Here is a 27439-nt window from a genome sequence, read left to right as displayed (position 1 = left end):
TATTTCTGACAGTAAACCTAACAGGATACCCAAGATTCCAATCTTCTTGTTCTACTGGCAATGAGGAAAAGTAACCACTCTGACAGAAAGCAAGCAACTGCCAAAGCCATATCTATAGAGAGATCTATTTTCAATACACTGTGTCACACACAACACTTAGTTTCCGTGTGTTTCCCACTTTCTAACAAAAATAAGTCTACCAACTGTTTAACTCCTAGGCTGTAGCAGATGCACGTACACAAAGGAAGCAAAAAAAAAAAACAAACACCCAGAAAACCCTCAAGCAAAACCAAAGAGAGTATTCTTAACATTCATTAATGTGTAGTTAATTGCTCACTGATACAAACATGAATAGGTCGATTTTTCACAAACAGCTTTCAGTGACAAGACTATGAGAGCAGAGTGGAGGCGTCATACCTCGTTCTTATTTTTGTGATGTGCTTCATTTTCAGAATCAGATTCATCATCTTCACTCTCTTCAGCACTCTGGTCCTCCTCCTCCTCTTCATCCTCCTCTAGGTCATCGGAGTCACTGCTACTTATGCCTTCACTTGAGGTGTCTGAAGAGGAGCCCGAGTCACTGTCGCTGTTACTAGAACTTTCCACTGCTTTTTTTCTGGGCTTCTACCATGAAGATGAATGCTTTATTAATGGTTCAGCTTTAATCTGTTATATCATGTTATTATTATGCATAATCATTAAAATAAAAAAGAAAATCAGCCTGAAATTCAGGTCTAGCAAGCCTCCACAGAATATACTTCTTCCAAAAAAATTTTAAACCAAGAGCTTTATTGCAAGCTAACATAGAAAGAACAATACGTATTAGACTCATCAGTTTGTTCCAGTGACATATTCATTAACTACATTATTTAACTTGTAATTTCACAGTATACACTGCTCAACAATGTAACATTTTGAAGATTGAAAAGAATATGCTCGTCAAATGGCTTCTGGAATTTGCTTCTGAAAAATGAACCAAAAATCTGCTGAAATACTGACAACTGTATAACATTTACAGTCTTGGAAAAAACAACTTTGCAGACAGAAGGTGAAAGTAAAAGAAGCAGCAAACAAGAACATAGAGAAATAAGAAGACAAGACTGGATTTTAAAGCACAATGGATGAAGAAAGGTAGCTTTTTGGGGAGCGAACTGAAATGGACGTATTTTACTGACACCTGAAGGAGGTACATGTGGGACTTGAGTGTTATCACGGTAGCTGTGTGAGAGAGACATGAAAATATGTATTACCACATTAAAGCGTATTTAATCATTAAAGAGAGCTTGCAGCATGATGCTGGAATGTAGGGAAACGTGTGAAACAAGATTACAGATGTCAGCAGTTAAGTGTTATGGAGCATCTCAACAGGGCACGTGGAGTCACCGACGGAACCGTGGTTAAAACTAGTCAAAATGAGGTCTTGTTATAAAACAAGAGGCTAAAAAGATGTCTTATGTCAAAGATCCTTGTCTTACGAAGAAGAAATTAACTTAAATTAGTGGGAGAACATAACAAATTTATTCTTACAAGTGGGTGTACTGGTTTCGGATGCGATAGAGTTCTCTTTATTGATTCCTGTGATGAACACAGTAACATTTCCTATCGTCATACCTTCTACATACTGTCACATGCATTGCTCACTGTTGAAAAATCCTGAGAAATTAAGTGTATTTATTTGATTTATTGTTTCACTATTGTTTCAATTCATATAAGTGTCAATTGATACTTCCTGAGGGACAAAGATCTGAATGTATACAGACACTTAAAAATAATAGTTCTAAATAACTGTGCCAGTCTATGGTAGGTCCTATTTGTTTCATTACTGGTGTTCTTTACATCATACTTAAGTATCTTCCTGTCTAATATTTGGCACAGACACAGAATATCTCTTCATGAAGGTTAAGATCATAAAATGAAGGACAAGGGCAGGATCTGAAGCAGTAAAAGTAACAATGCCTCCCCAAATCACATCTCTAGGATTCTATTCTAGTTTTTCCCCTTCATGGTTCTCCATTTATCTCTGTACATGGAAAGGGAAACACCAAAACCACTGCAATATTACTAAAATCAGAAATACCCAGTTTCTTCACGGTGCTGATGAAACACATCTATAACTTCAGCTTCCTAAGAGATACACCAAAGAGTCTGGAAAAGGATGAGCATGTCAATGGTTTACTTAGTGGACAGTGGTTACTTCCACCCATCAACACTTGAAAACTTTTGCTGTCCGTCTACCTTCACAAAATGTGTTAGTTGCTGCACCTTACAAATCTATCCTTCCACACTGCAGACAAGAAGGCAAGAAAATCATCACACCAAGACAGAAGTCAGGAAGGAACATTCTTGTGAAAAATGAGGCGGCAAGTGCCAAGCAACATCTGACACACAACTCTGATTCACACAGAACTACCACAATTGAGAAAAAGGACAGCTAATTTTGACATAAAATTTAGTATAACTTGTAAGCAATCAAATGTTTCAAAACAAATCACAGCGGACAACACAACCGCTTCCTGGGGAGTTTTTACTTCATGAACAAATAGAACCTTTTGACATAGATAAAACCAATACAAAGAAGCTGGATTAGTAGAATTTCAGAAGATGGGATGGCAAATAAGTACCTTAGAGAAAATGTAACGATAGTGAAAACTTAAACTAGAGGATACAAAGGATTAATCTCGATGGAGAAGTTTCTATCAAATCCAGCATATAAGGCAAGCCGGGGCTGGGGCAGTAAACTGCATACAGCAGAAATAATTCAGACTAAATCATATAATGTAAGGCACAATCTCCCTATAAAGACATTTAGAACAACGAAAAATACTTGAAAGACATTCCAAAACCTTGCTGACACAAAAGAAAATAGTCAAGAAAGAGAAGGAAACGTACAGACCAAGAAGTTAAGTACTGTTTTACTTCATTTGAAATACAGTAGAAAGAAAAAAGAGAGCATTAGACTTCCGAAGATATATGTAAGACGAGGCAGTTATTTATGTCAAAAAATACATTATTTAGAAAAAGATAATAAAAGACTCTTCAAGAAATACACTCAATAAAAAACTATTCTTAGAGCAAATTTCACTTTGACTAGTTCCTTTATTAGAAACAATATAGTCATAAAAGTTGAAGTAAGAGTGCGTTCAATTAAAATAAATTTCATACTTGATTTTGGTTCACTGCTCCTAGCAAATCTGCTGATGTTTATCTAATGGAGAATGTCCATTGTTCAGAAAGCAATAATCTAGACTGAACACATGTACCATAAGAAGCAGCCCAACCTTAAAGACCCAATGGGATAGTCCTATAAAAACGTGACTAACGCGATAGCTTAAAAACATTTTAGTCCTGACTTCAAAGCACTGAAGTCTGGCGTACGAGTGTCATCCAAGCCAGGAGGGAGACCCAGATGGACTCAAACTGGTATGTCATAGCACGGTGCCTCCGCCTCCTGCCTGGGGTGAGACAAGGTCTGATAGGACACCCCTTCTAGGGGTTAGGGGAGAACTTTGTAGAGTAGGGGAGATGGTTGGACTCGATGATCCCAAGGGCCTCTTCCAACCTGAATGATTCTATGATTCTGTGGTAATTCCCAAAAAGAGATACTAAAGGTACAGGATGTAATCCAGTTAATAGCCAGGTATCCTGATGCTAATTCTGGAATCCAGGACAGTAAAAGTCCCCAGTGCAAGGCCGTGAAGTGGATCCCCATCTCACCAGCTGCCTATCCTGGTCAGGGACTTCCTCTATGCCAAAGAGACTCAGGTTCACCAGTTATGCCTTCTTTCCCTGGAAATGATCCTTTACCAGTGAAAAAATCCTGCCCACCTCCCTCATCCTAGAAACTCGCTAATGCAATCAAACAGAGGGGCAGGCAGTTTTACTTTATTTTTGTGAGGCCAAAGCAGCACATTCAGATGAATGATTATTTATAAAGTGTATCTATCTGCTTATTCAGTTTTATCTTAGCCACCAACAAGGCAGGCTTAAAAGGAGACAATTAAAGCATGCTAAAGTTATGAACACAGTTATCACCACAGCAAAGTAAAAAGGTAACGCAATTACCAGATTTTTATATGTAAGAAATAAGTCATGGATAGTACATCAGATCATCACGATGACATCTATCTTCAATACAACATCATTATGCTCAACAGACCTAACATGCTATGCCACAAATATACAGTGATGAGTGAGGATTTGGCACAATTCTAAGCTCATGTTTCAGAGAGATTTCAGTTTATCATTGTCTGTTAAATATACCCCTATGAGTGATCAAATACGCATGCCAGATTAAAGGAACTGGATGGGAACTTCTAAGAACAGCAGCTTTGAAGATCAGATGCTTCTGTCAACTCAGAAGTGGGTTTTCACACACTACAGGCAAAAAAATGTTTATAATACAAGTTACTACCAGACTGCATTTTAAGATTCCCTAAGATGGTAGGAAAACCATACCAGAGTTCAGTCAGGAATAAAACATTGAAAAAAAAGGAACTCTTCAGATTTTAACCAACCATAAAAACAGCTTGGTATCAGATTTGCCTTTTTTTTAAAAATAAAAACAAAACAAAACAAAACCCCAAATAACAAAGTCAAAAGTAAATTATGATTGAAGAAATCAGCAGATGGATACAAAAAAAAAAAAAAAAAAAAACACCTAAAGAAAAGAACATTTAAAGAAGTGTAACTAAAATGTTTTAAAATAAAGCATGCTCTTTAGAAAAAGAGGCAAATGTTGTTACACTTTGAAATTTAACATCACTTGTACAAAGCCCAGCACAAAATACTCCATGTGCCTACTGTCCCCTGCCTATTCCCCTGCCTTCGGTTCCAGCTGTGGCTTTGTGCTAACATAAGGAAATAAAAATACTGATGATTTGTTTATATATTAAATCAAATCTCTTGATCTTCTCCTCATGTTGGAGTTCTCATTTAGAGTATTCTGTATGTTTTCACTGGAAAGCTTATTCAAGTCATTACACTGACAAGCAACAATTACCTCAAAAAGTTTCAGAGGACTAGAAGTTAAGAAAAAGGTTTAGAGGAATATCTAGAAGGGGTAAGACCAGGAACAAAACTCTACTTCAGTATTACAAAAATTACTACAAAAATTTAGGAAGCAAATTCCAGGTTGTCAACAGTTTTATCTGCATTATATAAACAACTGAAATGGTAAGATACAAAACTGAAGAAATTTGAGAAATGAGTACACTAATTGATTGCATACATTGTTTTAAAGCAACTCAGCATTTAGCAAATTGAAAGTGGAGTCTGAAATCAGTACGTACATCAAAAGAAAATGTATCAAGGATACAGAAAAGACAAATGGTAATACGAAGGAGAAGATAACAATGCTGACAAACATCCTGACTGAAATTTGAAAAACAAAAAAAGCAAAAAGCAGTGAAATGTTCAGTAACAATCACATTATCAAGTAACTAGCTTAATCAGCTCAGTTTTCTTAATAAGACAAAGAGGCAAAAAGTGAACAGAAAAGAGTTTGCTCATTTAGTTATGATACAAATTTTGGGAACATACTCGGAGATACTAAAAGGTAGTAATTTTTTTGGTATTCCGCATAACTGCAGCAATAGCCAGAAATGCAGAGATATTATCTGGAAAAAGCTTTACCTCTGCACCATAGAAATAAAATTTACATTTTGCACAGAGATATCCAGGACAAAAGCAGAATTTTAGGAAGGAAAGAGCCATTTCTAGTATTTAAGCCTGACTGAAAAGTCAAAGTTTTCCCAAATACCTGTAACTACTTTAATACCTTAAAAATTGTCAACTGCTGAACACATGAACAATGCTTTGAGGGAAAATGTTCTTTTATATGTTAATAATTTCCCTATTGCAAATAGATTGAACATTGTATCTCTACACAAATATAATTAACCATTTTAGTGCTAACATCTATTCTTATGCAGATACATACAAACTCTGTGTCCTTTGAAAATGCCAACCTCTCACCTAAGAACACTCAGATTTGGGAGCTGAATGTAATACAGTAACAGAAAGAGAAAGCAAGCAACAGGCCCCATTCACTCACAAAATAAAAATATAAATAAATATCAAGATGTAAAAGTGTTTTAGCCTAGATGGCTGCCAGTAGGAAATAACTCCCTGAAACTTCTATTCTGACAGTAAGCAATTTCCCAGCATCCCATTTCCTGTGTTTTGACTCTGTAGTTTTGATTCCAAGAATAGTAAAGTTCATAAAGAGTGCTTAGACCATATATAAGGATGTTTACTAATCACTGAGACTACTCGCGCCTTTCATATTAGATGGCTGTCTAAGTTTTTTGCTGAATCACAGCCATTAATAATACTTCTTTCTTCTGATAAATAGGAATTACTCCCAGAAAAGCGTTTTTCTTCTATTAAAGTCTAAAAATTTCATTTTGTTTCTGAAATTTTTTTAAAGTTACAAGAAAACGTAATTAAACAGACATAATTTATAATAAGTTGTAATTTATAATACAAATACTTTAATATAACATCAAAGATCAGCACTAGAAATAATATACCTTATTTTTTTAATTATATAAATCAATTAAATATATGTCACTGCATACAGTAACTATGTGGTGGAATGAATGATAATGGTAGCTTTTGGTTCATCAACACATAAAAAAAGGCCAACCACACAAAAACCAACCACAGAGACAAGGGTACAGATCTTGCTCTAATGAATAAGAAAAACCTAGAACATTTTGTACTGGGAGAGAACGCTTAAAAATGCTGCTGTGTGCACGGAGCACTTACCATGTCAATTTTTGTCTGAATCTTAACTTTTTTTTTTTTTCTTATATTTACCTTATCTTTGATTTTGTCAGCTCTAGTGTCCAAAAGCTGAGTTTTGCTTTGCTCCTGGTTGTATTTGTGGCCTCCTGCTCCTGAGGTCACAGCTTTCACCTGTCCTGCAGATGATGCGATGCTAGTGGACAGTACAGATGTGCTGACACCGGACACGGCAGTAGTACTGTTCCCATTCAGTGATCCATTTATACCTAAAGATGACAGATTTACGAAGTGACATTTAAAAAAAAATCTGAAGTAGCAGATACTTTCTTTGAGACTTTACAATCACACTCACCTGTCTTCCATCAACCTGTAACAAGATACTAAACTACTCAGGTTACTCCAAACATACACCAGAAGTTTGCCATCCAAGAGTGACTTTGATTTGCTCATTAAGTTATTAACACATGCAGAGCACCCATGGTTTAAAGGGCAAACACAGTAAATGCTGTAAGGATTAAAAAAAAAAAACAAACAAAAAGCCAAAATTGCCCATTTTAAAGCCCAAAAGATGCTTGAGTTTAGTCAGGGGCAGAAAAATAAGATTTTGAAGAAAGACGACACAAAATATACATTCCAATATCTATCTATCAGAAAAATTCATTTACAATTTTGAAGTATTAACCAGCTCCAAAGAAAACCACATGACGCCCAAGATATTTTATGAGTTTTGCAATGTGTAAAATGAGGTAGGGGAAAAGTTGTGGGAATGCTATTTGTAACAACAACCACATTCAAGCTTGCCTACCGATCCGTAAAGACGACTTCTGTTTTCTAACAATCCCTAACTACACCAACTCACTACTCTGCAACCCCCCCCCAAGACTACTATTAGATAGGTTCTGAAACACACAGCAGGTCCTAAAACCTACCAAAGCTATTTAAAAAAACCTTTGTTTGTGCATCATAGAATCACAGAACAGAATATCCTGAGTTGGAAGGAATCAATAAGGATCATCCAAGTCCAGCTCCTGACTCCACGCAACTTAGAAGTTAAAGATCTAAGAGCATTTTCCAAACACTTCTTGAACGCAGACCAGCTTGGAGCCATGACCACCCCTGGCAAGCTTGCTTCCTCTGAGGAAACAACACTTTCCTGATATCCAGCGTGAACCTCCCCTGGCACAGCTTTAAGCCATCCCCTCGTGTCCTATCACCAGAAACTAGGGAGAAGAGACCAGCACCTCCCTCTCCACCCCACTCATGAGGAAGCCAAGGACAGTAATGAGGTCACCCCTCCATATCAATGAGGTCACCCTTCAGCCCCCTCTCAGCTGAGCAAACGTAGGATCAAACATCAAACAAACATATCTTGCATTTTCAAAATGCATGCAATACCACCACATAAAATAGTGGTTTGAAATACAAGAAAATGTCCTCGTGTCACTAGGCTATTTTCATCAGGATCCCACTGCCACAGCCACCCCTCCCTCCATGTGGAAGAACGGCACTCACTAGAGAAGTACAAGGCCTCCTAAATCAAACCACAAACTTTAAAAGAAAACTTTTCCTTATTTTTCAGTCCCAGACCTAACCTACCTAAGGAAAAAGAGGAGGGAAAAATATTAGCAGAAAGACTATATCAGTAGTGAAAGCCCGTACTTGGATCTCTCTTACTTAGCTAACAGAATCAATTTTTACAGAACTGTTTAGGAATGGGAAGAACAATAACAGGTAAAGCTCAAATTCCACTTCTTTTGGCACGTGCAGAAGTTCGATACGATTATTCCCTCTACAACTTTAGCCATTACCTTTTTCTGTACTGCTCCGACTATTTTTCCCTGTAGCTCTTGAGTGGAATGAAGCAGAATCATGATTCTGTGCTGGAGGTGCAAACAGTGGTGGAATTCCCAAGAGCGGTGGGAAAAAAGCTGCCCCAGGACGAGAGCGCGTGTCCGCTGTTCGCCACCATTCTGCACCACAAAGGAAATAAAAGCAAACTTCAGTTGTTCTAATATGTTTAAATATTTCTGTAAGTATGCTGCAGTGCATAACCTACAGCAGATTTACTAAATCTGGGAGTAAGAAGAAAACACAAGTTTTGGGGACTTCCTAAATTACATTGATTTCCTAGAGCCATTCTGGTCTTAAGTCATTAGTGCCATTCTAGTAAAGATTTCAATGCAGTTTTATTTAAACGCATTCTGAAAATAAATAATAGAAAGCTATGCGACAGCGAACACCAAAAATGAAACTGCTCATCTTATAAACAGGATCAATATTCACAGGTCACTCTTCAACATTCACTATTACCTCCGTGGCCTTCCTACACCAGAACTACGAAAAAGCACAACAGTTTTCAGACGCTCTGCAATCTTGTACTTGGAACACTCAAAACCTCCACCCCAAACACGCATCTGAGGCAGTTCCCCATGAAGTGACCAATTTAACACAGGAATCTCTAGCTACTCCAGAGTTACTCTTTACCCACTCTGACAGATTTCTACCCCGGCGGTTGACACTGGATTGGAAAAAGGCAGTCTCTGCTTTCTTCTGACACATCCCTATTAAAACAGTTGTTTCACAACCAGAAACAGGGCTACTCTGTGCTGTCTGTTACGTAAATTCAAGGGTTTCATCAAAGCATAAAGACTTCTTATTTACAAACAATCTAATACTCTTTTTAGTTTTGTTGCTGTTTAAACTTTCATCTTAAATGGTTACCGATTTCTGTTTTCCAGGAAAAAGAACTGATATGGTCCCTACAACTTTCAATTTTTAAAGTTCTTTACTATAGCATCAACTATTTAGAATATTTCTGCAACCCTTAGGTAATCATTTTTTGCAGTTTCTTGTAACCAAACTGACTATGTATATAGTTTTCTATAAGGCACTGCTAAGCCTAAACAGCCACATAAGTGGCAAATATCCACTCTTGTAATAGGTTTGTATGCAAAAACAGCAATGGTGTGCAGATTTGCATAGGGGAATTCCTATGTGCCAGGGTCTTCTTTTGCAATAGCTGCTGCAGCAGCTTCAGCAACATTTTCTAAGACGTTTGTTAGTCAACAACTGAAAAAAACTACAAAGTACAATTAAAGAAGAATCTCTCAAATCCCTCTGAAGGGAAAGAATCTTTTGAATGAAGATCCCATGTTACAAGTTATATATGTGAGAGAGAAAAATGTGTGCATTTGAAAAAAATATGCAGTAATATTTTGTCAGGAAAGACAAATCTCTTCCAAAACTCTTAGAACTAACTCTCCCCAGCCTCCACTAATCCAAACAGAATTGACATCACATTAAAAGAAGCAGAAGAATCAGAAACACGACATACAAATGCCGTTGTGCCAAGGGCTAGAAACACAGGTTTGGTCTACATAAAACCTAAATCTAACAAGCAAGTGCACATAAAGTAATTCAAGTTGTGAATAGTTGATTATCTCTTGGCCAGGTGTCTGCCTCTGTGAAGGTGTTTAAAGAGTAGCAGTGCCAAGTGTTTTGGTAGAGTTGACTCCTAAAAAAAGCTGTTACATCACTGTGCTTTTTTTTATGTTTAAAATACCAGATTATGCTAATACTAGAGCATGATTTCCAGTCTTAGAGTGAAACCTTCATTATCTAACAGTAAACACTAGAAATACACTGGAAGAAGACACAATCTGTATCAGGATGGACTAGGCAGTAAGTCAGTCTTTTCCGACTTCTCGGATTGACTGCTTTTGCTATCCTTGAAAATTATTTCTTTAGGGCTTAAGTGCAATTATGATTTTATTTTTTTTTTTTAACCCTGAAACATAGGTTCAGGACATAGTGGCATACATTCAGGACAGAAACAGTTTTGCATAATATCCCTGTGAACAGCTGAGAAAGAGCAAAATCCGTGGTTTAAGCCCACTGGCATGCTTCATTTCTTAAAATAAAAGTATCAAGTTTTGTATGTTACAAGTATGAGAACCGTCCTGCTATACGTTAGTCCATATGTACTCCATATACATTATACCATGTATACTCAGTATACATTACTCCTAAATCTTTTCCCACAGCAGTTAATTCTAATCTCACACTGTATTTTCAAAACTCACAACTTCATTTAAAACTCCTAGACCACTAACTTCCAATCCCACAGATCAAACAAGTGAAATCATTACAACGCTTTGTCTGACTTCTGTCAACAGTCACGTCAAGTGACCTCCCCAGTCAGGCCTGGAAATGTTACAGCTCTTTGTAGTCTCCATGTTGGTAAGACTCTTCTCCTTTTGTGGACTGCCTTAGAGCCAAATGCTGGAGTTTTTTTAAAAAAACTACAATAGGATAACTTTCACATAGCTGGAGTTCAACAATAGCATCCAAAAAGAAAAGGCATTTTTTAAACAACTCTCATCGTTACTCTTTCCTCCCAACTCCCTGTTTTTAAATTAACAGGGTTAACTAACCCAAAAATCAACAATCTACAGAAAACATCTTCAACCTGTGGCTTTAACAAAAAGAATGAAAAAGTTCAGTGTCCGTAAACTCAGCAGTCTGTGGTATGCATTTCCCTTAGAAAAGATTTAGGAGTACACAAATCTAAAATAATGTAAACCCCTGGAATGAGACCCTGAGAAACTTTTTTTTTTTCAACAGCCTACATTAAGATCTCTCAGTACTGGTTTGAGTTCTAGTGGTTTGGTTCTGTTCTCTCTTAGTAGATTATTTGAAGTAGAGCAAGTTGCCAGTGCAGTCCTGGTCCTTGGAGGTTTCCAGACCAGACCAGGAAGGGGCCTGGGTGACACGGTCTGACCCAGTACATGGATTCTGCTCCCCAACCGGAGGCCTCCTGAACTCTCCCCTCCAACCTGAGTTCCTACGATCCTACAAACTTTCAAGCACTTCTCTGTGTGAACTCGAGATAATATCCCAATGATATTTTTACTTTACAGCCATAATTCAGAAATACACATTACTCAATTCTAATCCAACTATTTTAATTACTTTTTTTTTTTTTAAGAATCCAGCCCTTTACCTCATCTTCATACTACTTCATCTTCGACTTAGAAACTGTAATCTATGATAACTTCTGAAGAGACAGGAACTGGCTTTCTTCACTTTTAAATCTATACAAGGCAAACTTTTTCTTTGTATATACAGGTGATGAAAGCAGTAAGACCCAGTACTACCACAAGCACCTCCACACACATCTACAAAGCCAACTTATTAGAAAGCTATTATCCCATTGCCAGGCTTTCAGCTTAAAAATTAATGTATTAACAATTTCATGGCTTCATCCCTCTGCAAAACCAGAATGAACAAATTAATAAATGCAAGATATTCTACACCTCTCTTCGAGAAAATCATCAGAAACAGCAACACACATTGAGCGATCCTATCTGTAGAAATGAACTGAACAAAAGGTGACTCAAACCAGCAAAAGAACCATAAATCCTAGAGGAAGGCCTCATCGAGCAACAGCTAAGCTTTATTGTGCCACCTTCCTATTTCTTGTTGGAGGAATGTCCATTATTTAGAAAATCAATCAATCAATCAATCACATGGTAATTAGCTGCACAAAACTGCAAAATGATTGCAAGTCTTCACTGTATAAATGCACTCTGAATATCTGTCATGATTTTTTACTTTGGTGTACACTGCAACATTATTCCAATTTTTCTAGTTTGATTTCACAGTAAACCTGCTCTGACCAAGTTGACTGAAAAGCTCTAGATATAACAACTGCTTTAGAACAAAAGCCAATTCCCTTTTACGTTATCCTCTGTTCTTTGATAGAAAAGCACCAAACATTCCACTGCTGTTACCTTCATATTTACAGCTCCAGCTCTGGTGAGACCATTCATTGTATCATCTATCACTCAGAAATAACTAAGAAAAGGGAGGTTTGGCAATAATTTATTTAATCTGAAGTGTCGTGTCATCACTGTGCAATAGGAGACATTCTACAGGGGGCTTCTCTTTTCTCATTTTTAAATGGACTCTTGCACAGTCCATTTAAAAGGTATAATTTCCCATATAAAGGACTCCATGATATCATAATGAGGGCAAATACTATCATACTTCATGCCAGTCATTCCTTACTCTGTCATGTCTTACCTGATGTCTAGCAAGTGATTAAGAGTAGTTCTAAATGAGAAAAATAAGCCAAATGAGGTAAAAGGGACAGTGCTTACATGAATTCAGAGACTGAATACATCTTCTATTTCGAATCCATTTATTAACTTTGAAAAACATGAAGAAAGAAAAAACAAGCTACAAATAGCATCTATCTTAAAGCAGAAAGCAGAACTGGAGGATATTTTTCTCCAACAAAGACTTGCCTGAGATGGACGTTCAGTGGGAAAACTGAATTAGACAATCCTGACAATCTTACACACCAATTAGTTTCTTGTAAGCTGTAAGAATCCCTGAATTTATCTTTCCTTTTTTTTTTTTTTTTAAAGAATTGTTTCTGCTTCTTATAGCTATGAGAGCTATGTATGATAGCTACATCAGGCAATTAATTGCTAGGGAGTGCCAACCGGGTATCCTTCTTTTAAAGCTCTTCAAACAATTTGGAATTTCTAGCTGTAGAATGGGCAGTGAGCTGCACCATCTGTCTACAATCTATCACATTGCTTCTGACTGTACTCGAAACATACAGTGTACTTTATTTGTTTAATCAACAGGTACAACTGCCCCAGTCTCAGCTGATGCCCCTGCTTCTAACTTCAGCATGAGTAATGCCATCTGTAAGACTGGGAGGTTGGCTGGCAATATAAAGATAAGACATGATGGGTTGGAGGGAAAAACCAACAGGACTAGATGAACTGAAAAATTATGGGTAAAATGTAAGCAAAGATGAAGTTGTGCATACCTTAAACAATAAGGACAGTGAATCTAATGCAGAAAGGAAAAGAAGTGAAAAGGAAAACAAAAAGGGGAAGTGACCAGAAAGAAGTAAAAAGAAAGTTTTTTTGAGCTGCTCCACACCTGGAAGGATGGGGAAGGGCTGCACAGAAGACCGCAGGCACATTGCAGCAAGTCAGCAGGTGTTTATTTGTTATGACTATGCTATAACAATATAGATGAGAGACAGACAAAAAACAAAAGGATGAGCAGAAATTTTGTTATGCTGGTAAAGGAAATTTCATAGGAGTTCAGAGCTAAACTTCAACTTTTGAGACAGCCTGAACATCAGGATGCAAGAAAAATCAGGGAGCTGTAAAAGCATACAGAATCAGAACTGACTAGTTGCTAATGGAGAGAAAAAGCAGGAAAAGACCAGTATCAAAAAGCAAAAAGTTCATTTGTGCCACGTTTTAATATAAAGAGCAGTGCACCAAAAAGACAGCATCAGAAAGACCAAGCATTCCCTGTTTTCCAAGAGACTCACCATCTGCAAACTGACCACACTGTCGGGGACTTTGTACACAGAAACCGTTACTTGACCATCTTTGTTTACTCTATTCTGCTTCTAGGTTTGTTTATGCTTTTATTATGTTAGTGTATATAATGGCTAATCCTGGAATAATCTCCTGAATGCAGTATCTCATCATGTTAGGCGTTATGAACACAGGGGCATTCACTAGGATTTTTCAGGTATTAGAAACTATAAGGCAACATAACGGCACTATTACATACACAGTGCAGGGTAATTCTTCTTACTGATTTCAAATTTCTGATTCAGGTGCGCTTTTCTTGTGCTTTTTTTTTCCCTCCTCCAAAACACAAATGGATTTGTACTTAATTTCACTGAAAAAAACTATTGCACGTGATGTGTATACTGAGTATTTCGTTATACTTTCAGCCTGAGGGTAAAAACACTGTATTTCCATTCTATGTTTGCTGAACTTAGTTCAAGTGCCTTTAACTTCAGTTAGTAAATTATCACATTAAAAAAAACCCACCCCAACACAAGTCAATAAACACCTACAAGCCTCAGATGAAAATTTTGAAGAAATCAAAGACTATAAAAAACACTTGCCACAAAAGAAATTTGTTGATACAGTTTTACATTTGAGGCACTAGATCTGACCTTTTTCAATATTTATTTCAGGAGCCACAATGTCATTTTTATATAAAGCCTGAGACATATGTAAAAAAGCTGCTGTTTAAAAAAAAAAATAAAATCTTTGTAACTGTAAATTAGAAAATCAAGTGCAAAGTGACTTTATGCATTTATGACCACAATTTTAAAATTCTTCTGGTCCTCATTTTAGAAGAAATAGTGGACTCCAAAAAGACAGAAGATTTTAGCTTTGATGGAAGTAGCTTCTTGTTTGAAAAACAAAAGATAGTTTTGCTCAGGTTAGTTTTTAATTTTCATTTTACAAAAAGTTCAGAAACTTCCTTTTTTTTTGAAAATGAAAGATAAACAACCTGCTAGGTCTGATAATACGATAACAGTAAGACTCAATTGTTCAGCTTTCAACAGTTTCACACACTGGTATTATTGCTCCTCATAAAGACAAAACACTGAACTATGATATAATTTACTCGTGTGAGAAAAGGCTGTTGATTTATGTTCTTCCAAAGTTGCTAATATTCTTATGAGGGTGAATTTAAACCTCTTTTCAAAGTCAATTTTCTCTTCCAATGCACCTTCTTATTTTCAGCAATAGGTGAATAAGAATAAAGCAAGCGAAGTATCTGTTTTCTTGATTGGAATGCTTTAATTTTTCAGAAACTAGTGCTGTATTAACCAATTAAACTAACAGTATGTGATATATTCCATAATGGTTTCACATAGGTGCTTTGCCTATTTGACCTGGGAATATGACAAAATAATCTATTTGTAGTGTAATCTCCCTGGAAAAGCCCAAAGACTCCCACTCCTATCCCACCATGCATCAGAGTGACCCAACAGGGTATGCAAGTTGATTGCAGAGACCACCTAATAGACTATTGATTGTTGCAAAGAAAATAAGCAGATGAATTGGAATGAAAAGAACCTCTCTAATCTATTGCATAGATTAAGATGCCTTCACCTTCTCTTACTGAGAATAATTGTTCATTCTTAAACAATTATTTTACCGCTCTTTTTTTTGTTATTCAAGAGAAATGCTTTTTTAAATGTGAAGATAACTTAATTATTAGATTGAGATTGACAGGCATTGTCATCTTTTTTTTTTTTCTTTTTTTAAATCTCACAGAAGTAACACCTCAGTTTAGGAGCAGGCTATGATACCGGTCTATCTTAACTGCCAACTATCTTATAAATTAAAGGAAGTTTTGACTCAATTAAATTGCCATTCCAGCCACAGGCATTTCATGGGAAAACAGTCTTTGGCTGGTTGACAGCATAAACACTTGTGTGAAGTTTCTCTAAGGCAGTGCACACCTTTTCAGAGTGGATGCGGCAATAACCATAGTATGCTGTGTCAGGTAGAGAAACGGATATACTTATAAATAAAACTAATGGGACAGTACAAATAGTAAACTACATTCCAGCTTGTTTTTAGGAACACTAAGTGTCCTTGAGAAAATATGTATGTTCTTAAAAATCAAATGAAGCCAGGCAAAGGATATAACCATTAAAAAACCTAAAAGGAAACAACCTGTGAATACTGAGAATTACTATCAGTCTTTATATTATTATCTATCAGACAGAACTGAAACTCTATTTTTAAATTAAAGTTGAGATAAAATTTTAAAAACTATTTAAGATAAGGACTACCTGAATTTTCTAATGAAGAAAGAAACTGACAGTTTATATCCTCATTATAATATTCATCTGCTTTAGTCTTCCTGTATTTTGATAGACCATATATATATACACACACACTATACAAAACCACAATGCTACAGGAGACACAAAATTGCATGCTGTAGCACCTACAAAGACGAAGGCAGCAAGGAGAGGTAAACGAGTCACAGGAACTCTCAGATTGTGACTGTCCATTTACAGCCATATGTAAACGAACTCCTACTACTCCCTGGGAACCACCACAGAGAAACATTTCAAATGGCAGGGGCTAATGAGCACAGACACAAGTGTCTTTTACAATTGAACTTGTAGTGGCGTACTGAAAAATAAAACACATTGATACTTCTTCTAGATCTGTTTTAGTTAAGAACTTTTCTGACTGATTGTAATTAAAATAAATAGTTGAGACATAATTCTAGGTATGCAGACATTCTCTGGTTTCTATTTTTCTTTCCAAGGAAGCTGCAAATGAACAAGGCAGCCTGTTGTAGGGCACTTGGAATCTACTGGTTCTACAGTATCACGGCAGAAGAGTTTTTCAGGGTGGAGAACACATGCTTGCTCACTCTACTCTAAGAGCCAAGTTTGTTCTGCAAGTAGTGGATTACCATGAACTCAAACAGAAAAACTTCCTATTTACTGTGTAAGAATCAGTACTCAGGCTAACAAAAAGAACATACATGATCTGTTCTCCAAAGTGAAGGAAGAAACAGCAGGGAAGAGTTATTCACCATTTCTTGTTCTGTTGATAACATATGCATCATTCAGTTGAAATCTGAGTTTCCACTGACAAAAATTGAGATTCTTGTATGGAGAAATCTCCCATATCAATTTCTGATTCAAGACAAAATGTTTCACTCTAGTCAAGACTATTTAAGACTGTGATACATGAAATTCACCTCTTCAATCTCAAGTTCAGTTATAAGAATCTATTCCTCCAGATATAAAATCCCAGTAGGGGTTGGGGGCTTGAATGCTGAGAATGTGGTGGCAGTTTGCTGATCAGTCCTTAATTTGATCCTTGCTTCCAAGGAAGCTTTGCAAACTGAAAATTTCTTTCACATTTGAAATAGGCAATTTTAAATTAATTTCATTCCTTCAATAAACAAGTACTAAGTAAAACATATTCACATGATATGAATGTCGCTCAGAAAAAAATTAACCAACCCAAAAAACCCTCACATTTTTCTTTGATGCATCTGCACAACCTTACTATGTTTGACTTGTGATAATAACTTTAAGTGTTGACAAACGCTAAAATCACACTGCAATGTATGAGTGAATTTTACCGCATGTGTTGATTGTGGAACTTGGTGTTGCAGCTCCAGTGGAAAGGCCACCTTTCGATACTGCTGAAGCTACAGATAGTGTAGAAGATGCTGGAGTCGAAGCAGCTGCAGTAGAAGAGACTGATGATGACGTTAACCGCTCTCCAGACTCCATATCTGTAAGAGAGAAGATAAATGTCTGTCTTCTTCAGCAGGAAATGAAATCACAAGAGGACCACAGGAGAATCTGTTGCTGCCCACGTCTCGGGACCTGCGGTGGGTTCCTTCACGTGGGAGGCACATCCAACAAACAGCACTCAGTCACATCTCAACTCGAATGCCAACGGCCTCACCTAGAACCACCACCCAACAGCCTCTGCTCAGGAGCTCCACTGGAGCTCAGGTTGGCACTGGCAGCCCTCGAAGAGCCAGGCCACAGCTCCGCAGTCTCATCTGTACCCACGCTGGCTGGACCCCTTGTCTCACCTTAGGGCTTCCCCCCAGGCCTGCACTGCCTCCTATCTCCTGCTACTCTTGATCAGGCCACGGGTGACAGGTCCCTGTAATGTGCCTGGACCTTGTCACCAGCAGAGCGTTCAGATCCCATGGGGCTGTGCAGGGACAGGAAAGGCACCGCTTGTGTCACTCATGGCGGCCAGCTTGTCCCTCCTGACACAGAAGCCCTGCTCCTGCTGCTACACAGGCAGACTCCAACTCTATGTAATGCATGCCAAAAGGTCCATATCTAGTCTCTTCATTTAGGGAAAGACCTGACAATTATGGTGAGATAGCGTGAACATAAGGACTCCTGTAGTTGCTAGTTTTTCCTTTTTTTCCTGATGAGCTTTTCATATAAAATAAGGCATTTTTATTTGTGCCACAAATTACCTAAATCAAAAGTTACCAGACTTATTTCACTGAAGAAGCATGTGCATTTTATGAAAAACACACAGTAAAATTCTTATTAAAAACACTACTTGTTGAGAAGTAGTTTCGCAAACACTGAAAAACTGCAGCCAAGCAAATGATGTCTAAGCACAATGGCAGCACAGGCAAAAGACTGACTCAGTCTGCCAGAACTGCGGTGGAGGGCGAGTCAGGATCAGGGTAGAAATAAGGTGGGAAGAAATCTTTTCAGAGGGCCTTTACTATTATATAAGTGAGGAGACTAAGCACAGTTAACTCCTAACAGGGAAACTCCCGAGAAACAGGTTCCTGTCCCACAGAAGAGGTCCTCCAGCCGCAGCAGAACACCCTTTCCCAGGCCCATCACCAGAAGTGCGAGGAGGACAAGTGCTAAGCCTAAATCAAACAACTGCTGTAAAAACTCACTCCCAGTCTTTGTAAAGTACACAAGAGACACACTTTTCCAAATGCTATTTGCATCAATTTAAAAAAATGGTGTGTTACACAGTACTTCTGATCTAAAGATACGTTAAACTGTGACTTCCCAAATACTCATGTGGAAATCCAGCACAAAAGTTGTTTTCCTTGGTTCCTCTCAATCAGTAAAAATGCATCTTAAAAAGCCAAAGGAAGTACAAAAGTAAAAGTCATAGAGAAACACACAAAATACCTGAAAGATCCACTGTTCCCATTAGAACTAAATCATAAATTCCTTGTCACTCTTAGATTTTATATGTGGCGATTTCTAAGTACCAGATAAAGTCTCTAAAAATTGCCAGATAGCAAAAGAAAACATTTTGCTTTCCTAAAATGAAAATTCTGCTAGAAAGGGAACAGTATATCACATAGAACTGCCTACCCTTTACACAAACTGCAACCAACCACTCTGCAAAGAACAGCACTGCAAGACTTCATTGCTTTTAGTCTTTATACCACAATTTATCTGTCATTTTCACACATGCAGAAGAAAATTAATTTTTTTCTGCAAATACATAAAAATAAACTACTTATATGGTACAAAAAAAAAAAAAAAGTATCTGCTACTATACTGAAAATGAGATCTATGAACTTTTCCTTCAGAACAATACAAGAAATCATGAAAACTGTTTTCTTCAGAGAATTTATCAAGGCAAAACACTATTAAACATTTAAAATTTTTAATTCAGGACTTCTAAATACATACTTTTCGCAAATTAAATATTTTCTATCAACAGTTAAAGAATACCTCATTGATTCTTAGTAACTTGTGAATGTAATTCAGCTAAACTGCTACTCAGTGGAAGCGGGCCACTGAAAAATACTGCTTATACTATGTCTGTTAAATTAGAATTATAATTTGTAAGAATCCTTTTCATAAGGGATTAATTTCAATCCGTATCTACAGATTTAAGTCTGTAGCATTTGCAAACACAGACATTATTTCACATCACAGAAAATTCACTATCTTTAGCATATATAAAGACATCAGTATACCTAAATGAATATACCAAAGTTCATTTTTCAGACACTATGAATGATCGAACTTAGCTGAGGCCAACAGGCAGTCCTTATACAAAAACCTATGGTTTTGCTGTATTTTGGTATTCATTGTTCCAAGTATGGCCACAGGGAATCAACTGTATATGCGGATGGGATAAGGGAAATTAACAATTCATCATAAAGGTATTATTACAGTAATAACTTGTAAAAGGGAAGGTATTTCTAAGCTTTAAGGTGCTGCATTCAAAACTCAAGATTGAAATTTTGTATTTTACTTATGTTTCCTAACAAAAACATACAGACCTCTCCAAATTCTAAAAAAAATAAACTGCTGTCGTGTGTAATAATACAGCATTAAAATAAGTCTTTGCCATCTAATATATTTTATAATTAAGCACAGTTAAGAACCACCTATAAGCATATGTCATAAATGGGACGTTATCCTTGGTAAATCAATAATTTTTTAAATACAGAAATGTAAATTTGGCTATACTTGCAATTTTTTAACCAGCGTAAGGCATCTGTTTTAATTAGTAATGCAGCATCAAATAAGAACTGGGAGAATAGTAATAAACTGCCCTTTTAATGTTGGTGCCACCCCCCCACTTTTTGTTTTCAGTGAGGGGGTGGGCGTTTGTTGAGGGGGAGTGGTGTTGCATTTTCAACCTTTAATTCAGCTGCTTGTTTTAAGTTGTTAAAAGAAAACTGGGAGATTGGTATTTCTGAATGATTTTTAACTGAAGATTTTATATTCTTTTCTTAGGGACAAATATACTTTTGCTTTTAAACTAAGTTAACCTTTAATTATGTTTAGTTAATTACTCTAACCACACCAGATGGCTGACTCCAAAAGAGATAATCCCCGAAACAGTCATTAGTCAGGATCAGCAATAATTACACTGTAGATCTAATACGTTCTGCGACTAAAAAAGTCCATCCCAGTTACAGCAGACCCATATTCTTTTAACCTCAAGTACAAATTAGACATTTGTTCCATTTTAATGTATTTTGTCAGTCAATACTTATGATGAACTTTCATGATTACTTTTTAAATTCTCGTATTTGTAAAAGAGAAATCGAGTCAGTAAAACTAGGAAAAAAACCTGACTTTTTATTTTCTAGGTGTAGAGATTTGTGCCACTTCCTCTCAATTGCCTGAAACTCCAGTTATTTTCCCGGAATTTTCCATAGCAAGTAATAACCATGAATGCAACCGAACCCAATGAAAACAGAAAGCAATCTCTCATTAAAAAGGAAGAAAGAAGGGAAATAACAAAATTGTAACAACTATTTGACAGCCCGCTGGAGCAGAGTCCCACAACACGTGGTGTTGCTTGCCTTACAGCAGGGTATTTAACCGTTCCACCAGTCCCAGACTGGCTCCTCAAGGCCTTACACTGCTGCAGGGAAGTGCATCGGAGCCTCTCAGCACAGACAGTTCAGCACAGCAGAACTTGACACACACCTGAAACACAATTTTATGAAGTAAGATCTCATTTTATGAATTAAGACCGTCCTCCGTGGCAGGCTGAGCCCCCAGTGGGCGCACAGAGGCAGAGGGTGGGCGCTGCCAGGGTCCAGCAGGTTCCACACCACCATGTCACAAAGGCTTCTGGGGAGAAGGGGGGGGGTAAGAGTGTAACAGCAGCAGCGAGCCAAAAAATGCACAAAATCAACAAGTACCCTGACCAAAACCTCTCAGAGAAGAAGTGTAGCACCCACAGGAATGGGCAGAGGAACCATGGAGACAGGAGGTATCTGAGGGAGGTGACAATCCTGGCTCAACAGGCACTGTCTGCTCATGGGCCTCCCAGCACGCCGCCTGCTACTGCTGCAATCTTACAGACATCTGAGATTTTTAAACTCAATTAAAAGTGTCAATATAATTAATGAGATTCACTGTCCATGTCTCAAATGCTGTACAAGACTTAAAGGCCAGGTTAAGCACCAAATAGTTCAATTATCACAGAACTTCACTGTAATTATGTCGCTTTTAATAATTTGAGCACTTTACATAAGGCTCTGTAGGGAAAAATGTCACTAAATAAAATTTTTTAGTAAACCAACCACCACAATAAAACTTTTAAAAGTAAATAAACACCAAGATTGGCTTGTGTTAGGTATAGGTATTGTACCAACTACAAAGACTTCTATCCATAAACAACCTTAATATATTCCTGTGAGTTAGGCTGTGCAAGGCACGTCTGCATTATGCTCTAAAGCCTTTTATAGCCCTTCCCCTTCTAAATAACCTGATCTCCTATGACAAGGTGACCCACTTAGTGGATGAGGGAAAGGCTGTGGATGTCTACCTGGACTTCAGTAAAGCCTTTGACAGCTTCCCACAGCATTCACCTGGAGAAACTGGCTGCTCGTGGCTTTGATGGGCACACGCTTCCCTGGGTGAAAAACTGGTGGGAGGCCAGCCCCAAAGAGTGGTGGTGAATGGAGTTCCATCCAGTTGGTGGGCGATTAGTGGTGTCCCCCAGGGGTCAGTACTGGGGCCCATTTCCTTTAATGTCTTTATCAATGATCTGGGTGAGGGAATCAAGTGCATGCTCAGTAAGTTTGCAGAAGACACCAAGTTAGGTGAGAGTGTCAACCTGCTGGAGGGTAGAGAGGCTTTGCAGAGGGATCTGGACAGGCTGGATGGATTGACTGAGGCCAATGGGATGAGTTTCAATAAGGCAAAGTGCCGGCTCCTGCGCTGGGGTCACACCAACCCCAGGCAGCGCTCCAGGCTGGGGGCAGAGTGGCTGGAGCTGCCTGGCAGAGAATGACCTCGGGGCATTGGTCGACAGCCAGCTGAACGTGAGCCAGCAGTGTGCCCAGGTGGCCCAGAAGGCAATAGCATCCTGGTCTGTATCAGGAACACTGCTGGCCAGCAGGACTGGGGCAGTGATGGTCCCCCTGGTCTGGGCAGTGGGGAGGCCCCACCTCGAGGGCTGTGTCCAGTTCTGGGCCTCCTCAAGGAGGGACGTTGAAGAGCTGGAGTGTGTCCAGAGAAGGGCAACAGAGCTTGTGACGGATCTGGAGGACAAGTCTTGTGAGGAGCGGCTGAGGGAGCTGGGGGGTCTTCAGCCTGGAGAAAAGGAGGCTGAGGGGAGACCTTCTCGCTCTCTACAACTAGTGTATTCACATATTTCATTATCTTCATGATTACAGTAAAGGAAGAATACTTATGAATGAGAGGGGGAATTATAATTCAGTTGCTTTGCATTCCATGTAGGTAGGACAGGCACACAGGTCAGGTTTAAATTACAATCCTCTATGACCCTCGATTCTGGATTAAACTCAGAATATATTCCTGAAAACTGCATAATGCTGGGCAAGAAATACAAACTATCAATTTGTACCACAAACAGTGAATAGCCATGCCAGCTACCTGTCAGGCAACACAGCACCAAAGGGAGTCACTTAATGTTGAAGTGACCCAAGTCTACTTAAAACAAACATTTCAAATCCAAAATATCAACACTAAATGTCTGGATTAAATAAATACATAAATAAATAAATTAAGGCGAATCTGTCTGTATTATTTAGAATCATAGAATAGAATCATCTGGGTCAGAAGGGACCTTCAAGGCCATCTAGTCCAACCCCCCCACAGTCAGCAGGGACACCCCCAACTAGACCAGGTTGCCCAGGGCCCCATCGAGCCTCTCCTTGAATATCTCAGGGATGGGGCCTCAACTGCCTCCCTTGGCAACCTGTTCCAGTGCTCCTCAACCCTCATAGTAAAGAACTTGTTCCTAATGTCTAATCTAAATCTGCTTTTCTCCAGTTTAAAGCCATTACCCCTTGTTCTGTCATTGACAGCCTTTGTAAACAGGTTCTCCCCAGCCTTCCTGTAGGCCCCTTCAGGTACTGGAAGGCCGCTATTAGGTCTCCCCGAAGCCTCCTCTTCTCCAGGCTGAACAACCCCAGCTCCCTCAGCCTGTCCTCGTAGCAGAGGTGCTCCATCCTCCTGATCATCCTTGTGGCCCTCCTCTGGACCTGCTCCATCAGGTCTATATCCTTCTTATATTGAGGGCTCCAGACCTGCACACAGTACTCCAGGTGAGGTCTCACCAGAGCAGAGCAAAATGGCAGAATCCCCTCTCTGGACCTGCTGGCAACACTTCTATTGATGCAGCCCAGGATGGGATTGGCCTTCTGGGCTGCAAGTGCCCACTGCCTGCTCATGTCCAGCTTCTCGACCACCAGAACCCCCAAGTCCCTTTCCTCAGGGCTGCTTTCTAATACCTCATCCCCCAGTCTGTATTGATAGCGAAGATTGTTCTGGCCCAGATGCATAACCCTGCCCTTGCTTGTGTTGAACCTCATGAGGTTTACCTGAGCCCACCTCTCCAGCCTGTCCAGGTCCCTCTGGATGACATCCTGTCCCTCAGGTGTATCGACAACACCACACAGCTTAGTGTCGTCTGCAAACTTGCTGATGGTGCACTCCATCCCTATGTCTATATCGTTGATAAAAATGTTGAACAGTACTGGTCCCAGCACAGACCCTTGAGGGACACCAATTGTCACTGCTCTCCATCTGGACTTAAAGCCATTGAGTACCACCCTCTGGATGCAACCATCCAGCCAATTCCTTACCCACTGAACAGTCCACCCATCGAATCCATATCTCTCCAATTTGGCCAGCAGATGTCATGGGGGACCATGTCAAAGGCCTTACAGAAGTCCAGATAGATCACATCCATAGGTCGTCCCTTATCTACTGGCCTAGTCACTCTATCACAGAAGGCCACTAGGTTAGTCAGGCAGGATCTGCCCCTAGCAAAGCCATGTTGGCTATCATGAATCACCCCCCTGTCCTCCATGTGCCCAAGCATGGCATCTAGAAGGATCTGTTCCATGATCTTCCCAGGCACGGAGGTGAGGCTGACAGGTCGGTAGTTCCCAGGGTCCTCCTTTCTACCCTTTTTAAAAATGGGTGTGATGTTTCCTTTCTTCCAGTCTGCAGGGACTGCACCTGATCGCGATGACTTTTCAAATATCATGGAAAGTGGCTTTGCAACTTCATCAGCCAATTCTTTCAGGACTCTGGGATGTATTTCATCAGGTCCCATGGACTTGTATATCTTCATATTCCTTCATGGTCACGTACCATGTCTTCAGTTATAGTGGGATGGACTTTGTCACCTGGGTCCTCAACTTGTGGGCCATCAGCATGAGAGCTAGGAGGAAGGGGGTTGCCAACGAAGACTGAGGCAAAGAAGTTATTGAGAACTTCTGCCTTCTCCTCATCCGTTGATACAAGTTCCCCACTGCTGCTCATTAGGGGGGGTACATTTTCTTTAACCTTCCTTTTCTGCTTGATGTACCTGTAGAAGCCTTTCTTGTTTTTCTTTATGTCCCTTACCAAGTTCAGTTCTAGCTGTGTCTTGGCCTTCCTGACCTCATCCCTACACAGCCGGGCAAGATCCCTATACTCTTCCCAGGATGCCTGTCCCTTCTTCCATTTCCTGTGTAGCCCCATCTTGCCCTTTAGTTTGACCAGCAAGTCCCAGCTCAACCAGGGTGGTCTCTTGCCTTCCTTACACAATTTCCTACATGTAGGGATTGAGATCTTTTGGGCTCTATAGAGAGCATCTTTAAAGATCTGCCAGCTTTGTTCCGCTCCCTTGTCCGTAAAGGCAGTTTCCCACAGGGTACTATTTACTAACTCCTTGAAGAGCTGGAAGTTTACTTTCTTAAAATTTAGAGTTCTAACTGTGCTTCTCATGGCCTTCAAATTTGTTATTCTGTATGAGGTTATCAACTTTATACATTTATGTCTAGCAGTGACCATTTTCTTTTTCCAATAAGCACCACTTCACCTTCTGTTATTTCCACTTTGATGTTGGGTTAGGCCAGGAACAGCTAACACCCTTGAAACACAAAAAACAGTTAGTGGGGATAGCTTCTTACACAGATGTGAACACTTTCAATCAGGAATGCTCACCCTACAAAAGGAGCCTGCTAGTACAATTAATATGCAGAAGCCACTCCTTGCAGCCCACCAAACTTCAATCAGGTGACAAGAAAAGGAGTCCAAAATATAATTTACTTTTGCCAATGGAAAAGCTGTGCAATTCGTCCAGCTGAAGATGAGCACTCATGCTTCAGAGAGCAGGATGACAGTAGTACACTGCAATTCTGGGGAGACAATGTTATGGCTCACAGAGACATATCTCATGGAGCAGAGCTGACAGCACCACATGTCTGTATTCCAACACTGCTAAGCAGATCCTAAACAGAAAATAAGTATTGCACTACCTAAAACTGATACAGAGCCTGGACTCTGTCATGACTGCAGAGGCTGAAATAACAGTATCTGAAGAACATTCAAATGCAAGGATTCCCTGGCATCAGTTTCCTAAGTGCCCAAAAGAGGCAATTCTGCCAGATTCTGTCAAGCTGAAACAAGTGTTTCATAATTTCAGAACTGACGTTTTGCAAACCTTTCTGTTCCAAGAAAAAAATTGAATCACTGCAGTATTTTACACTGACCTGAGATGAATATCAGTTTTTAAGGGTTATATTTTGTGCATGACAGTTATGTTTTTAACCTGTTTAAGCTCGTTTCAAGTTTCTGTGTAAAAGTCAATCTTTTACTCCCCACTGAACCATTTTTTTCATATTCTGATTCTGAGACTTTGATACTTGATTCATCTGCACTAGATTCTAGTACTACTACACTGTTTTACAGAAGCAAGACCAATAGTGTTTTATACTACTAAAATTCGTGAGGACACTAAGCAAACTGTATAACTACCTCTACAATTTTTAAAATCGAGTTGGAAGGCACCTTAAAGATCATCTAGTTCCAACCCCCCTGCCATGGGCAGGGACACCTCCCACTAGAGCAGGCTGTTCTATCATAAAGTATATCATAATATACTCTATCATGTAATATATATTATAATATATCATAATATGCTCTATCATAAAATTCATAAAGTATTAATCAATATTTGCATACTGATACACAATACAACATTATTTAAATGCATAGCAAAAAATCTTTCACAGGGTAGCTCTGAAATAGCTAACAGGAACCCACATTAGAAATCCTATGCCAACAGTAGTTCGAAAATCAGTAAGTGCTGAAGAAGCACAGAAAATAAATTATAAGTGAGCAATTTCACCAGCATGCTTTTTAAAGAAATTCTATTTGGCTCTATCAAACAAAAACTCTGTTCCTAAGTATAGCTGCAAAAATAATCAGAATACTAAGATGAAGAAGTATAAAGGTTATTTTTAGTATTTCAGTTATTCAAAAGCCCATTTTTTATTCCTTTTTGTTGGAAGTATTCAAAAATAAGGTGTTAAATATTCTATTTCCTCTAGTTTTGAACAACACAACAGACTTGTG

At 38.7% G+C, this 27439-nt stretch overlaps 1 protein-coding gene across 15 annotated transcripts in view; it reads right to left on the bottom strand.

Annotated features, from left to right (window-relative positions):
• The window catches only part of BAZ2B (bromodomain adjacent to zinc finger domain 2B), a 101372-nt gene that overhangs the window by 50565 nt on the left and 23368 nt on the right, over positions 1-27439 (bottom strand). For 14 of the 15 annotated variants that reach the window (XR_001414586.1, XM_014966529.1, XM_014966535.1 and 11 more), the window contains exons 2-5: positions 17713-17868; positions 8556-8717; positions 6820-7013; positions 418-624 (exon numbers count right to left, since the gene is read on the bottom strand). Coding sequence is in view for 14 of the 15 variants with exons in the window: in XM_014966529.1 (XP_014822015.1) it covers positions 418-624; positions 6820-7013; positions 8556-8717; positions 17713-17866 (717 nt within the window). In the remaining variant the exon portion in view is untranslated. The remainder of the gene's footprint in view (positions 1-417; positions 625-6819; positions 7014-8555; positions 8718-17712; positions 17869-27439) is intronic. The other variant, XM_014966539.1, reaches the window with a different exon arrangement.

The sequence above is a fragment of the Calidris pugnax genome, unplaced genomic scaffold (genome assembly GCF_001431845.1).
Source record: "Calidris pugnax isolate Ruff unplaced genomic scaffold, ASM143184v1 scaffold48, whole genome shotgun sequence".
Classification (NCBI taxonomy): domain Eukaryota; kingdom Metazoa; phylum Chordata; class Aves; order Charadriiformes; family Scolopacidae; genus Calidris; species Calidris pugnax.
The sequence above is the reverse complement of the archived record's forward strand: the minus strand, read 5'-3'. Positions and strand labels throughout refer to the sequence as shown.